Consider the following 15,271-nt stretch of genomic DNA (forward strand, 5'->3'; position numbering starts at 1 on the left):
AATAAATAAATAAATAAATAAATAAATCTTCTTTAAAAATTACATATGCTGGGTGGTGGTAGCACATGCCTTTAATTCCAGCACTTGGGAGGCAGAGACAGGCGGATCTCTGCGAGTTCAAGGCCAGCCTAGTCTACAAAGCAAGTTTCAGGACAGCTAAGGACTATTACACCGAGAAACCTGTCTTTAAAAAAAAAATACATACTTTATTTATTTATTTATTTATTTATTTATTTATTTATTTATTTATTTATTGTACCTGCATCCCAAAGATTCTGATAACTTGTACTTTTATTTGCACTTAGTTTTGGAAATGTTCCAATTTCTTCCCTGATTTGACCCGCTGGCCACTTAAAGGTGCTATTCAGTCTCCATGTATTTGTGCAATTTCTGTAGTTTTTCCGATTACTGATTTCTAATTAATTTCACTATACTCTGTAAGATACAAGAGGCTATTTGATCCTTTTGTGTCTGGAAAGCCTTGGTTTGTAGCGCTAGAGAAGTTTCCCTGTGCACTGAGGAAAGCGTGTGTTCTGTTTCTGTTGGGTGGACTACTCTGTCGTTCTATGAAATATTTGTTAAATCTGCTTGTTCTGTGGTAGAGCCCAACACTGAGGCTTCTTTGGTAATCAGTGTGCGAGGTTTCTTATCAGTTTGTGAGGTTTCTTTGATTATCAGTTTGAATGCCCTTTATAGAGATCAGAGTGGGGTGATGGAACCACCCACTATTAAGAAATATATCTGGCCCTATCTGACCTTATATGCCCACTAGTGTTTGTCCCATGGAACCCAACATTTGCTTCATTCATATTTACAATATCTTCTAGATGGCTGTTTCCCCTTACTAATATCCAGTGGCCTTCTATGTAATTTTGTTTGGAAGCTTCTTTTATGGGCTTAGCCATACCAGCTTGTGCTCAGGTTCCTTTCATTTGATTGCTTGCCTCCCCCTCTTGACTATCATCCTTGGACATCCTGAACAATATGTGTGCTTCTTAGAGAAACTATATGGCTGGAGCTAGTTCTTTAGTCCAGTTGGCTAGTCGCTCTCCTTACTGGTAGGCTTTATCTGTGTACATTTAAGATTGCTTTTGAGACGTGTGTGCCAACCCCTGTAATTTGATCCTTTGTGATCAAAATTATTGTTTTGTGATCAGCTGGATTGTTGTTCTTTTCTTCCCTATTAATATCAGGGTATTGCTGGCTTGCTGGACTGGATTGGTGGGGTCCTTTGTTCCACCATGAAATGTATTCTTCCTTGTGCTCTTGTAATTGAGGCTTGCTCTCTTCCTTCTCCGTGTATAATGCTCCCTTAAGTGTGGGGGTAGCTCTGTTTTTAACTCCAGATCCTCAAGATGGCTGCATTCAGAGTCAGTAGCACAACAAAAAGAGATTTCATTCAGCTGCAGACCATCGGCCAGGGAAATCAAACACTGTCACCAAACACTGCAAGCAGATTGGAGGCTCCTGAGCACGGTGGCCTTGTCCTAGTGGTTGGCCTGCCACGCTTTTATCTGCTTTATGTTTAGGAAGTAGTTTCTTAGTCCCCTCCTCCCCCAGCCAGTACCCCAGCAGCTGAACGCATGTTAGGTGTCCTCCTCTGTGAGACATGTGTGTTTTCTGCCACCATGTCACTTCCTTTGTGGGTTTCCAAAGCTTTTTCTCTGTTTCTGCCAATCTTTTTTTTTTTAATCTCTCTCTCCTTATTTGACTCTTCTTCATCAGCTCTCAGAGGCAGTCCCCATTCTGCCATTGTCTTAATTAGGGTCTCTATTGATAAGATGAAACACCATGACCAAAGCAACTTGGGGAGGACAGGGTTTATTTCAGATTACACTTCCAGGTGACAGTCTTTAGTCGGGGCTGGCAACAACTCAAACAGGGCAGGAAGCTGGAGGCAGGAGCTGATGCTGAGACCATGGAGGGGTGCTGCTTACTGACTCGCTCATCACAGCTTGCCTAGCCTGCTTTCTTATAGAACCCAGAGCCATACGCCCAGGGATGGCACCACTCACAATGGGCTGGGCCCTTCCCCATCAACCGCTAATTAAGAAAATGCCCTTCAGCTGGGTTTTATGGAGGCATTTTCTCAATTCAAGTTCCCTCCTTTCAAATGACTCTAGCTTATATCAAGTTGACATAAAACTAGGCAGAAAAGCCATCTTACCCAGAAGTCCTTGAAAAACTCCTGGAAGGCAAGCCCGGATGAAGAGTACGGGAGCAGACCCTCGAAAGCCTTGCACGACAGCATTGCTTCTGGGACCCTTAGGTCCTGGAGGGCAGAGCATAGGTAGATCTTGCCAACCACACCCAAAGCCCAAGTGGGAGATCCAGTGAGATCACCAGTGAAAGGGCCCACAGGAGAGCATCTGAAACAGGAGATCGACTGGGCCTGCAAAGAGGCCTCTGTGGAAAGGGAGGGCACCAAAACAAAGAGTAGTGTTGTACACCTTTAACCCCAGCACTAGAAAAGGCAGCGGCAGGTGGATCTCTATGAGTTTGAGGCTAGCCTGGTCTACCTAGCAAGTTCCAGGCCAGCCAGGGCAACACAGAGAAACCTTATCTCAAAAACAACAAAACAAAACAAGAAAAGGGAGGGAGAGCATAGGTCAGATTCTAGCCCCTAGCTGCTGGACTTGCAGTGGGAGGGTTTTCTGCAGGAGAAGCTGGTAGTCCTGGGGCTGGAACTATAGCATCCAAAGTGCCCTTTACCACTGAGTCAGCTCCCCAGCCCCTGCCATTAGTCTTGCTGCATACTGCCTTGCTCACCTCCAGCCAAGCTGGATCCTGTGCAGGGTCCAGCTCACCCCACCACTTTCTAAGACAGTTGGCCAACCCCTGCCAGCCACTCATGTTTATTTTAACACTTTCCATGTAGATGCCAAGTAAATAGAATCCCATGCTTGTCCCAAAGGGACTCCAGGGTGTGGAAACCGCTCCCTGCTCATTATCACCCTGTGCGTATCCTGTGTTTGTGAGGAGGCCTTCCTGCAGCCTGAGGACATTCCAGGGTAGGCATTCTAAGTGGAGGAAGCTGCCTATGCCAAGCGCCTAGAGGGGTGAGGTCACAACTATGGCTGGCTCTTCCTGTCTATCCAGCTATGCCTTCCCATTTGAGTCCTGTACAGGAGGACATTGGGTAATGACATACCCATTCACAGTCTGGTGGGTGCGGAGTGCCTGCTTCCCATGTTTCAACCCACGGGTGCAATCCCGGCTTGGGCTCTCCAGCACAAAGGGATGTTAGAAATACCTTCTAGAGAACACCATTGTCCAGGTGGGTAGGAAATGGATTGGTTATCCAAAGGAGTAGAGACAACAGGTATGGACAGGAGAGCAGGTCAATGCCTCTGGACGACATAACCTCAAGGACATAAGGGACATAAGCCAGGTCAGTTGTAAGGAATAGAGAGTGGAAGAAGAGACAGAGGTGACAGGCTACTGACATGACTCGGAGAGCCATGACAGGCACGACTAGGCATACTGAACCCTAGGAAAGGGGCAGGACAGCCTACGGTGGCATCAACTTCAGTACCTCCATCAGACCCTTGCTTGGGAAGCAGATGCTATCCAGGACAGGTGCCAAGTCCAAGCTAGAGCAGAGGACACACTCCAGGGAGTTGACAGAACTGGCCTGGCAGAGAATAAATAGATGGACCAAGACTACAGAGGGGACTTGAGATGGAACGTGCCATCGGCGACACAGTTATCACACAGTGGGCCCTTAGAAAGTAGTTACAGGGCAGTGAGCACCAGTGTCCAGCACCAAGCCCAGGGTGACGCTTGAATAGACTTCTGCGGATCTGCTGGAGCAGGGATTGGTGACAAGAATAGTGTGTGCCCGTGCATCTGGATACCGGGCCAGGTTCACCGAGGTTCAGGGCAGTTCCACTGGCTCGCACGGCTCCGGCGTAGGAATGGACTATCGTCATAGAGTGGATGGGGCCTTGCAGGATATGAGTGATGGCGGATGAAGCGTAAGAGGCTGGGTCGATGTGGTCGGACCTGCGCCCGAGCAAGCAACGCCACCTGCTGGGCAGACACGTGCGCTGCCGCAGAAACCGCAGACTCCGGGTCACCCTGCAGCTGTCCTAGGTCTGTATAAAGGGGCGCTTAGGATGCCTGAGAGAGGAGCCTGGGGCCGGCCCGCACCCATTTTATCTTGTCCGCTCCTCTCCAGCACCCTCCATCTCTCCAGCACGCTCCCCCATGGCACATCCGGTCCTCACCCTGGAACAGAGAGTCCAACAGGTCCTGACTGACTCCGCTGGGACTAGCGTGATAGACGAGGAAGCCTGTACCAAAGCAAACCAGTGAGGTCTGGCTCAACCCTAGAAGAGGCTGGCTCAGCTCTGGGAGCCCCAGCCGCGTGGGTAAGACCGCCTCACCTATGAGCACAGTGGCGGCCCGGCGCAAGGGGTCCTGTGGGCTCCGCAGGTAGCCCTGGGTCTGACTCAGGAAATGCTTAACATGGCTTGGATATCGCTGAACCTAGGAACACAAATGCTCATGACAGCACGGAAGGATCAGTCCTTCCTGGAAAAGAGGCTGGAGCAGGCAACATGAACAAAGGCTACGAACTGACAGGCCTCAGGAGCACGGTGGTCATGTTTAGCTCAGGTGGAGATTGTTTTGAGGGGGAGTGGCCTATAGAATCCTAAGAGAGCAGAAGCAGACGGTACCCTCTCCCCATCACGGTGCTTCCTCTACTAACCAGGCGATGGCAGACACGGCTTAGAGCCTCAGGGCTGTCATAGTGAGCCACAGTGACCATCTCCTCCAGCAGGCCCCATCGAAGGGCCTGGTCACAGCGAGCTAATGTCCACTCTGAGCTCTGGAATGGAGGAAACAAGCAGGGTTAGCGGTCCAGAAGATGGAAAGTGGCGGAAGAAAAGGAACTGTGGCCAGAAAAGGGTGGCAAAGTCCAGGGTGAGGCGCTTAGTATAGCAGCCCAAGGGAAAAAGTCAAGGACCTCAAGGACTTTTAGGTCCAGGGCTTTTTTCCTTAAAACCTTCAGAGAGGCCACAAGATTGGAGTGGAAGTCCTGGATGAGACAGAACACTGACCTCAGCAGCATCCTGGCTGGAGTCATGTAGGCGCAGCAACAGTGGCACCAGACTCTGCAGCACCAATTTTCTCAGGGGTCCCCGAAGCCCCAGCCGGAGCCCTCTCTGACCCCGCCGCACCAGCGTTCCAAGGAGCCCCACTGCCGAAGCACGGACGGAGTCCCTAGCCTTCATGAGGAAATACGGTCAGAACTCAAGACAGAAAGCGTAGGAGAGGAGGTCAGAGCAGAGTAAGGAGGGGCTGGGGGCCGGATCAGGGCGCTTCAGATTAAACCTCGATCTGATGGCAGGACCACAGGCAACTGGACGGGCACCCTAGGGGGAGCCTGCCGTTGGGACTGCGCAACTATGGACAGTTCCAAGCGGGACACGGTGGGACCACAGGGCAGGATTTTGCTCACATCGTCCAGTAGCGGCGGGAGGCGTGGTCGCAGCTCAGAGCTGAGGAGCCTCACGGGTGCTCCAGGCTGCAGCAGTAATCTCCGCAGCGCGCCCAGTGCAGCACCCACGAGCCGCGCGTCGCCTTCGCCCAGCGCTCTAAGGAGTACCGGCAGCAGCGTGTTCACGTGCCTTATCTGTAAAGACAGGACTTGTGGCCGGACCCTTCCAGACACAGCCTAGGACCCGCCTGGCCCAGCACTACCAGAATGGCACCTTCCCACGATTCATTGCAAGGTGGCCAAGACCAAGTAGGCCTAGCCAGCGCACGGTGGGCTCTGGGTCGCACTGCCAAGTTCGAAGCCGCTCCAGGATGACATCCTCCCGTAAGAGCCGTGCAGTGGGCCGGCTCTGCAACAGCTAGGCAAGAGGCATAGAGTCAGTGCATTTCTGCGTCTGGGCAGGCAATCACCCCTCACTACACTCCTGGGAAGGAGGCTCACCCCAGTAAAGAAGGCCATAGCTGTGAGGCGATGCAGTTCCTTGGTGCTTCGTAGCCGAGGAAGCAAGTCTGCAAAAAGGCCTCGGAGATGGTGATCGGCATGCGCCACCATGGCACTGGAGAAGGGTAAAAGAGAGCTCTTCCTTCGCTTGGAAGGGCTCATCCCCACCACCTCATCTATGCCACCACTGCACCTTGCCAGCCGGGAGCCTCCTCCTGTTGTGTTGTCCTGGGGTGTCTCCTCACCTGGCCAGCAGCAGGACACCCTCCAGGTGCGTGTGGGCTCCTACCAGTCTCCTCCAGCCTCCTGCTTGCTCCATACACGTGACCACCATTCGACCACCATCCCCTGTGAGCAGGGCCTTCAAGGCCTCCACTGTGCAGCTGGAGGTGGGAACAGTAGAGCGGTGGGCAGTGAGGGCAAGAAGGGCCTGTCCCATCCCCCACTCACTCAAGTGAACCTCCTCACCTGGCATGGCTGTGAGGTGGCCCTCGGTGAGAAGGCTCCCAAACTTTAGGGCTCTCGGGGCAATGAACACCTTGAGCCAGCTCGTGCAGCTGTGTGACCAGTGCTAACAGCAGGTGGGGGTAGAAGCCTCGAGTGGCTCCCACGCAGCCAGAGACTGCCAACATCTCCCCAAGAGCACGTGTGGCCTGCAGATCGAGTGAGCCCACCCTTGGAACTCTGCCAAATGTGAATGCGTGCAGAACATCCCCCACAAGTGTGATTTGGGTCCCACCATCACAAAGCTACTCTTTGGTTGCTTGTGGCTGGGCCACGCCCCCCATGGCACCTCCTGGAGCCACTTACTGCCAGTGCCCCAGGCTCAGGACCCGCTGCGCCCTTCAGTGCCCACAGCAGTTGCACCAGCACCTGCCCGTTTACACGCTGGTTCCGGCTCAGGCTTCGCCACAGCTCAGCGGCTGCCCTGGGGGTGAAGGGCCTCAGAGTGAGGAGGAGCTGTGTGGAATTCTCAGGGAAGCCTACCACTCAGACTCTAGGAAAAACCTCCAGAAATAAACCATCTTCCCACTGGCCCACATCCCAGAAAAAACAAATGCAGACTACAACAGAACCAGTCCCAGAGGCCAGTAGCCCTCTGGACCACTCTGAGCCCTGTTAGGTCAGGGACAGGGAAACAGACCTGCCGACTACTCCTACTATTTTAATTATTGTAGAGAATAAATCTAAGATAACTTCTGGGGTAAATGACCCAAAGAATCAGACGCTTCCAGGAGCTCAAGCCTCCCTGATTTCTTATCCCACCCACATCTGCAGGAAAAAGCGGGGGAGGGGAGGGTGGAATGTGCGCGCGCTAAACTAAACCCGGGTATGGATTAGGGCGGCAGCAACAATCAAGGGAGGGGATTCTGAGGTCCTGCTCCCTTACAGCCTAGTGCTTCAGGGGCCAGATTCTACGATCAAGCAATCAAGCGGGAAGGGGGAAGGAAGCCGCGTGGGGCCGCACAGCTGGGAGGGCGGGGCAGGTTACCGGTCTGGGGGTAGTGAACTGGGTAGCAGAGCACACACCACATCCTGCGCATGCTCCAGAGCCAGTGCGCTCAGCACCCGGAGGGCTGCCCGCCGGGGTCTCCCCTCTGCCAGGCTAGGTACCTGTGCCAGCAGCCCACGCACCAGACTGTGGACCTGGGTAAAAGGGACCAAATGTCAGTGGTCAGGGTCCCTTTAACCCAAAAGGAAACTCTTGCCTGCACGGCACCACTTAGTCAGAGCAGCCTTTAGGGGGAGCGTGGTTGAGGCTGCATTCTCCTCCTACCCAGAAGGGAGGCTGGTAGGGTTCTCTAGGTTGGAGTGGGGATGCTAACCTGGTCCTCCAGTCGCTGTCCCTGGGCTTCCAGGGCTGAGGACAGAGTGAGCGCAGTTGCCTGGGTCCCGGCATAACCAGCCTCCTCCAAACAGGCAGCTGTATACAATGCAAGGTCTGCCAAGGCTCCTTCCTCCCAGGAATACTGGGAGGCCTAGGGTAGGGAGAATGGAACATGGAGTTTATGAAGTCCCCAAGCCTAGCTCAGCTTTCTTCCTTAGCCCTCCAGTCTCCTCATGCTTCAGATGGCTACACATCCTCTTCCTCTATGGTCTTTTCCGTCCTGCTCTTACCCTCAGTAGTTTCCCCAGCTCCAGTACCACTTGTCTTTCCAGTGCCTAAGCGAATGACAGCCAAACCTTGCATCACCCACGACCGTTCCTCAGTACTCACCCGGTAGGGTCTCTCAGGGCCTGGCTCCTGTGGGGAACAGTTCTCACTGCCCGCTGTCGGGGGTTGCACTTCATTCCCAGGTTGGGCCTCAGAGGCAGGGGTGAGTGTTTGAATGTAGGTCTCAGCCTCAGGAACCACCTCCAGGGGCTCAGCCTGAGGGCCTGTAGAAGAGGGTCCCACAGACTGCCCCTGGTTAGCCCGGATTCCTTCAGCTAGAGCTGTCAGAGTAAGGGACCCCACAGGGCCATCTCGGCCCCGGCCCCAAACACCCCCAGCCATGGTGTTCCTACCAGAGGCACCTGCTACCACTCTTCCGGTGAAGTTGTGCCCAGATCTGACCTAGAATCAGGCCCCGGGCGGGCCCACAGGCGGGCCTACAGACAGGCGTGGTGGCGTGGGCATAGACGTGCATGCGTGTCTGAGCATGTGCCCATGGTTGGCTGGGGAAATCACAGAGGTATCCTAGCATGGGCTTGTGAAGGGTTTCTGCCCAGGCTGCTGGAGTTACGTGGAATGGCAAGAAGACTGGCTGTGCCCACCAGTGTCCGTGTAGACATGGACTGTAGAGAGGAGGAAGGTCTTTAGCCAACTACCCGCCCCTCTTATCTGGGGGAGGGCTCCAGAGCAGTTTGAGATCATTCTGAGGAGGTTCTAGCAGGGTCAGGGGCTGGTCTAGGCCCCTGTATTGTCACACAGCCAGACATCCTGGGAACGGGTGTGGTCGGATACTGTCATCATCTCTGAACTTAAGGTACTTGGGGTGTGGAGCAAACGGGGTGAGGGCAGGCAAAGCCTCCTAAGGATGTTTGCAAGTGCCCACTGTTGTTGGCGTGGGCCACTCTGTATCCTTGCCAGTTCTGAGGCGGTACGTCTTACGCCCTGTATGTCCGCCACTCCTTGGCGGAGACTGTTTCCCCATGGCTGCTAAGGCAGTGTGTATGTATGCTGTGTGCCCAGGTGTATCCCTTTCCAAGTTCATGCTCCCAGAGCTGACCCAACCTCTGTCCTAAATCCCCACTCTCCACCCAAGCACACTGCAGGCACTGCCCAGAACTAAGCCAGGGGAGCTGGATGAACTGGTCTGACAATCTGCTTGGAGAGGCGGAAACACGTGTGGAAGTATTCCATGGAATGGGCATTCACCCTCTTTAGAACCATGTACCTCAGGCTACCCAAGCCATGAACCTCCTGTGGTGGTATGAGTAGGAACGGCCCCCATAGGCTCACACGTGTGAATGCTTAGTGAACAGGGAGTGGCACTATTTGAAAGAATTAGGATTAGTGGGTGTGACCTTGTTAGAGGAAGTACATCCTTGGGGGTGGCCTTTGACGGTTCAAAAGCCCAGGCCAACCCCAGTGTCTCCTACTTCTCCAGCACTATGTCTGCCTGTGTGTCACCACGCTCCTCAGCGTGATGACAATGGATTGACCTCTGAAACTGTAAGAAATGCTTTCTTTTATAAGAGTTGCCTGTGTTCATGGTGTCTCTTCACGGCAACAGGACGGTGACTAAGACACTCCTCTCAGGCAGTTCCTCCAGCCTTGCCTCGCTTGCTGTGCCTGAGTACGCCAGCTCTCAGAGAGTCAGCTCCTCTGCACCTCAGCTTTTTCCATCCTCTCCTCCTTCCTTGGTTAATGGGTCAGAGGCTGACACCCCAAAGCCAGGGCCTGATTGACTTATCATAGGTGATAGATCATGCAGGGCTGGTGTGGGAAGCTTGAGATGGGGGGGAACATACTGATGGGGGACATTGCCCTTAGTAGAGCCTGAGGCTATGAGACTCTGACACCTCACCTCAACCTTCTAGTAGGTGAGGGCCTTCCCAGTAACATCCTCAAAACAGAGGTAAACATAAACCTTCTGCGTCATGGGGGGTCCTGCTGTCCACTCAGACCTGGTCTCCACAGTCCAGCCCCATGGCTGCCTTCCCACATGCTGGGTGGACCTGTGCATCCTCATATGCCTGACTCCCAGCCCAGCTGAGCTCTGATCCCGAGCCAGCATCTCTCCCTTTCCTTTCCCTTCCCCCCCTGCAGCTGTGTGAGCCACTTCCATCTCCGAATGAGTCCAGAACCTTCGCCCAGCAGTCCCTGAGCTGCCTTAACACAATTCCAGCCCAGCTCTGGAAGTCTCTAGAAGTCAAGAGAGTAGCAGACATTCGTGAACTAATGACACACGACAAGTTGTGGGGACAGCAAGTCATGTTGTTTCTGGCCGTTCGCTACCCCTGTGGTTTTTACAAGGGACCTCCAGCACCGAGACTGTCCACTAGAGCCCGAAGCTTCTCTGACAGTGCAACCTGCAGAGAGAAATAAAGGGATCTGAGCAGCTGGGGCTGGGAGTGGGGCAGGGAGCACACAGGACACAGGGAGGCCACCATAGGCCTACCGGATACACTGGAGGGCTCTGCAGCTGCTTATGAGCAGGACTGAGGCGGCTCAGGGACTGCTGGGCAAAGGTTCTGGACTCGTCCAGAGATGGAAGCAGCTCACACAGCTGCAGGGGAGGGGAAAGGGAAGGTTAGAGATGCTGGCTCAGGATCAGAGCTCAGCTGAAGTGAAGGCGCAGATGAGGGGCAGTCACCTGTCCCTGTTGCAAGTAGAGTCGCAGCAAAGGCTCCACCTGAGCTGGCTTCACAGTGCAGGGCTCCTGAGCCCCTCGGGGCCAAACCCTGAGTTCCTGCCCAGCCTTGGGTGGGGGCTCTTCTGCCAACTGCAGTAGGTCCATTAGGAAAAACCCTGAGCAAAAGCAAGAATAATGTCAAATAGGGGCCGGAGACTCAAAAAGGGGCAAAAGGGAAGCAGAGGGACGTCACCATCAGAGCCTAGGAGCCGGAAGGCAGCCTTGCTCCCTGGCAGTGTTTGCTTCTCGCGGTCCTCTGTCAGCTTCATTCGAGGTTGGCCTCCCACAGACACCAGCTGCAATGGCAGGGTGTTCAGATAGCTGGACCCCTGTCCCCTGCCATCCATGTTCTTCCAGACTTGCCCTACCTGGGGCCAAACACTCTCTTTACCTTGTAGACACAGCCCATAGAAGGCTGTTTGGGACAGGTGACCACACTGGTACCAATGCCAATGATGTTCACCTCACTGCCCTGTGGGGAGAGGAGGTGACAATGGGCTCAGCTGTCACCTGCAGAGTGCCAGAGCCCTCTAGACTACCCTCCACCTGTCCCTCTTCCACTCTACCTTTTGGGCCAGCCGTGCTAGCGCCTTCTCATCAATGTTGTTGCTGACTGCAATGGGAACGGACTCCAGCCAGGGCACCTGGAACCTGTACGTAATGGGTTCACAAGCAGCACCCCCTTAGGTGCTCCTGATTCACCCTGGCCTCTTTCCTTGATCCCTCCCTCCCCATCAGCTATGCCTATACCCACCCTTTTCTTAGGAACCCCTGGTGGTCCTACCCTACTCCTCCCTCCCAGAGCTTTTCCAGTTGTTCCTGAAATAGGACCATGGTCTTGGTATAGGAGAGATAATCCCTCTTGTCCAAATCCCATCTCCTTGGGACTCCCACAAGGAATTTCTAGGAGGCACACGACACCCCTCATGGGGAACTCACTCGGCACCAACAGTTCGAAAGATCCCACGGATCTCCTGAGCCTGCTGAAACAGATCACCGCTGTCCAGCCTCACGCCCACTGCCCTGTAACCCAGCTCCCCCAACGCCAGGGCTACTGCCAGGAAGTTGGGAAGACCACTCCTGCATGTAAAAAACGGGATCAGGAGCTCAGTCGCTCTACCGAGGCCACCCTGAGAGAATGCTCATACCTCACCTGCGCACACTGTAGGAATCTAGCAGGCCCTGGAAAGCCCGGGGGAAAGCCAGAGCATAGGCCACAAATGCTGCCCGTTCCCCTGGATGCGGCTCTTGCACCTCCAGTCCCAGGTAGACACACACACGCTTCAGCCACAAATTTACACTGGCGGCCAGGTCCACCGTGGGGCCCTCACTAGAAGCTGGAGCCAACATCTGCAGAAAGAGATTAGATAAAAGATGGTTCTAGAGTACAGTGTAAAACCTGGGAGTGGCTAGTATTCCGTGGCCTGAGGACAAAGGTGATGCCATGTAATGCCAGCTTTCTAGTACAGCCTTACACCAATCCACCAGCCTATACAGCAGGGGCCAACCCACCCTAGCCGGGGTAAGAACTGGTTTGGAGATCCGGTCCTCTAGAGTAGAGCTGGCTTGAGAAAGGTACTGACTGATTGGCCCCAGCATGGATACATACTGTACACACTAAGACAGAAGCAGGAGGATCAAGATTTCAAGACCAATCTGGGCTGCACAGAACCCTGACATAACATAAAACAGTACTAACCGGGTCAGGGGGCACCTCACTACCCGAAAATGAAGTGACAAAGGAGTGGGCCAGGGTCCCTGCCACCGGCACACCTCTCAGTTGTCCAGCAAGTGTGTTGCTGCTGCTGTTGAATCCTGGGTAAAAAGGCAGGCGGGATTAGGGACTCCAGGAATGCTGGTACCTTCCCTTCCCCAACCTACGCCTCCCCCCCCCCCCCCCCCCCCCCCCCGCCTCACCGCCCAGGTAGCTGTAAATGGAGGCCGTGAAACCCCCATCTGGACCCTGAGCTCGCCGCAAGCCCATCTCTAGCAGTCTCTTATCAGGCCCTGCAATTAGGCGAAGTCGAGCAGCATTGGTGGCTACGAGGCTGTGGAGAGTGACAGGTCAGGAGAGCCCAGGTGAGAGTTGCAGTCACCCCAGTGTGACTTAGCCCCCCCCCCCCCCCCAAGCTTCCGACTGCCTGCATCTCTCAGGAACTCCGCTCACCTAGCGTAACTGACCAGACACAGCAGGGGAGTCTCCAGCAGCTGTACCAGAAGGAGGGGTCCGGACACCTGCAACAGTGGCACCTGCGGGACGAGTGATTAGTTCCAGAGCGGGACCTCCTGGATCACCCCCCACCTTTTATTTACCCACCCAGATCGCAGGACACTCACACCAGGGAAGGCAAGGGAACCCTCCGGCAGGGCTCGCACCGTCACCCCAGAGCAGTCAAGAGTCCGAAGGTGCTCAAAGAACGCAGGGTCAGTGTCTGGGGGTAGCACTGAAGCCAGGAATTGCACGTCTGGGGGAACAGAGAATACATGTGATCTGGGGGAGGACTTGGCCAGGCAAGTGCAGGTCCCCTCAGACAGAGGTCAGGGGCATGGGAGCAGGATTCCCTCCCAGCCGGAGGAGTACCAGTGCGGAGCTACCTGCGTCCTGCAGACGGAAGGCACGCAGGAAACACAGACAGTCCCGCAGACCGGCGGCCAGGGCAAAGGAGCCTCCAAACGGACAGTGGCGGAAGAAGAGCTCGAACTCTGCTGCCTCGCGTGCCCGGCCTGCACGCCAATAGCCCAGCGCCATGGTGGCCTGGTAGAGGTCGGTGAGCAGTGGCCGCACCACAGCTCGCCCCTCGCCGTCCTTCTCCATCGCAATTCAGTACCGTAAACGCAGCGTGACAAGCCAGGCTAATGGCGCCCTACTCCGCCCCCCAGGGCACTCATCCAGGGAACTAATCGACCCAGAGGCGGGCCTTTCCCGGCAGCAGTGGGCGGGGCAAGCCACCTAAACACTGCTTGTAGCAGGGACCCAAACCAGCAAGGTAGGCGACCAGCCTACCTCTACCCCAGCCTCCTTGACTCTGCTAGCTGTTTGCCCTTGAGAATGGTTCTTCTTACAGGATAGTGGACTTCAGCAGGGGCAAAGGCAAAACAGCAACGCCAAACTTAACAGGGTTGGAGTGCTTGATAAGATTGTACTTTAGCCTTTTGCCCCAGAGCAGGGCCGGGCAAATAGGGTTACCTACAGAACTGTGAGCATCTCCCTGGAAAACCAGGAGCCCCTCGAGGCCAGAGCTGCCTTTCAGGTGTGTAGGGAACACAAGCACCAGTCAGGGGCATGTTTGTTCAACCCAGCTACCAGGCTCATAGTGAGTCAAAGTCCTAAGATAGTTTATGTTCAAAGTGGTAGCGAATGTCTTTAATCATAGCCCTGGGGAAGCAGACACAGGGCAATCTAACAAGTTCCAGGTCAGCCAAGGCTATATAGCAAAATTTATTCTCAAAAAAAAGGAGGGGGCTGGAGAGATGGCTCAGTGGTTAAGAGCACTGCTTGCTCTTCCAAAGGTCCTGAGTTTAATTCCCAGCAACCACATGGTGGCTCATAACCATCTGTAATAAGATCTGGGGCCCTCTTCTGGTTTGCAGGCATACATGCAGACAGAATACTGAGAATACTGTATACATAATTAATAAATCTTTTTTTTTTAAAAAAAGGAAAAAAAGTGTGGGTGCTGCTGAACTACAGGCAGACTTAAAGCTCAGAGGCCAGAAGAGGGCACCAGATTACCTGGAGCTGAAGTTAATTACACCTGGTTGAGCTGGGAATTGAAACCCCATCTTCAGGTTACAGCTTTTGTTGGATCCTGCATCTCAGGCTCCACGGGAAAGCTTTTGAGGGGGAGGGACCACACTGCTCCCTCGTGGCTAAGGATCATGATGAACAGCACTGGCAGGGACCAGCCACACTTTGCACCTCTCACCAGACGTCCATACTATTTCACCCAAAACCCGAGCACTGACCACCGTGGAACGGGCAGGGAAAATTCCACACCGTACATCTGGCTGTCCATATTCTAACCATCCCAGAACATGAAAGATATGGCCCCTTATTGGGGGCTGCAGAATCCTGGCCCCTTGACTTTCTTTGCCTGCTGGAGTGAAACAACTTGCTTTCCTGTGTCTGCTGCTGCTCTGAGCACGAGACCCTCATGAGTTCCTGATGGCAGGGGAGTGTGAATTCTGGTGGGTTTTACAGCTGGAAATCCCAAGAGCTGGGGTGTGGCTATCAGTTAAGGATCCCTATATAAGCTTCCCTGGAGCACAATGAAGTTAGCATTCTTGTTTCAAAGATGACCCGTGTCCCCATGTCTCTGTCTGTGTGCGTATGTGTTTAAACCTCCAGCCTAGTTCCAGGCTGGCATACCGCCCCATAGTGCAGGTGCTACAGCCCCCCTCCAGTCAACTGCACTGCCCCTCCAGAGGTGAGGAGGGAGGAGTGATGTTAGATCAGGCCTAGGTAGACTCTACATGGTCACAA

At 54.1% G+C, this 15,271-nt stretch overlaps 2 protein-coding genes across 2 annotated transcripts; both read right to left on the minus strand.

Annotated features, from left to right (window-relative positions):
- Positions 1-2,047: 2,047 nt before the first annotated feature.
- Positions 2,048-10,176, minus strand: Mroh6 (maestro heat like repeat family member 6). The gene is made up of 14 exons (XM_038342619.1): positions 8,166-10,176; positions 7,774-7,926; positions 7,440-7,594; positions 6,758-6,875; positions 6,416-6,600; positions 6,193-6,330; positions 5,948-6,062; positions 5,721-5,864; positions 5,468-5,641; positions 5,067-5,234; positions 4,715-4,834; positions 4,389-4,491; positions 4,230-4,295; positions 2,048-4,097 (listed from the first exon to the last, which is right to left on the minus strand). The coding sequence occupies exons 1-14, from the start codon at positions 8,442-8,444 to the stop codon at positions 3,868-3,870; spliced, it is 2,148 nt and encodes a 715-aa protein (XP_038198547.1). The 5' UTR covers positions 8,445-10,176; the 3' UTR covers positions 2,048-3,867.
- A 173-nt stretch (positions 10,177-10,349) lies between these two features.
- Naprt (nicotinate phosphoribosyltransferase) lies at positions 10,350-13,828 on the minus strand. Its single transcript, XM_038342627.1, has 13 exons — positions 13,384-13,828; positions 13,126-13,253; positions 12,956-13,038; positions 12,706-12,836; positions 12,488-12,603; positions 11,942-12,138; positions 11,728-11,868; positions 11,355-11,439; positions 11,180-11,260; positions 10,982-11,084; positions 10,750-10,904; positions 10,555-10,662; positions 10,350-10,465 (listed from the first exon to the last, which is right to left on the minus strand). The coding sequence occupies exons 1-13, from the start codon at positions 13,601-13,603 to the stop codon at positions 10,403-10,405; spliced, it is 1,611 nt and encodes a 536-aa protein (XP_038198555.1). The 5' UTR covers positions 13,604-13,828; the 3' UTR covers positions 10,350-10,402.
- Positions 13,829-15,271: the final 1,443 nt, after the last annotated feature.

Source organism: Arvicola amphibius, chromosome 9, assembly GCF_903992535.2.
Source record: "Arvicola amphibius chromosome 9, mArvAmp1.2, whole genome shotgun sequence".
Lineage (NCBI taxonomy): Eukaryota > Metazoa > Chordata > Mammalia > Rodentia > Cricetidae > Arvicola > Arvicola amphibius.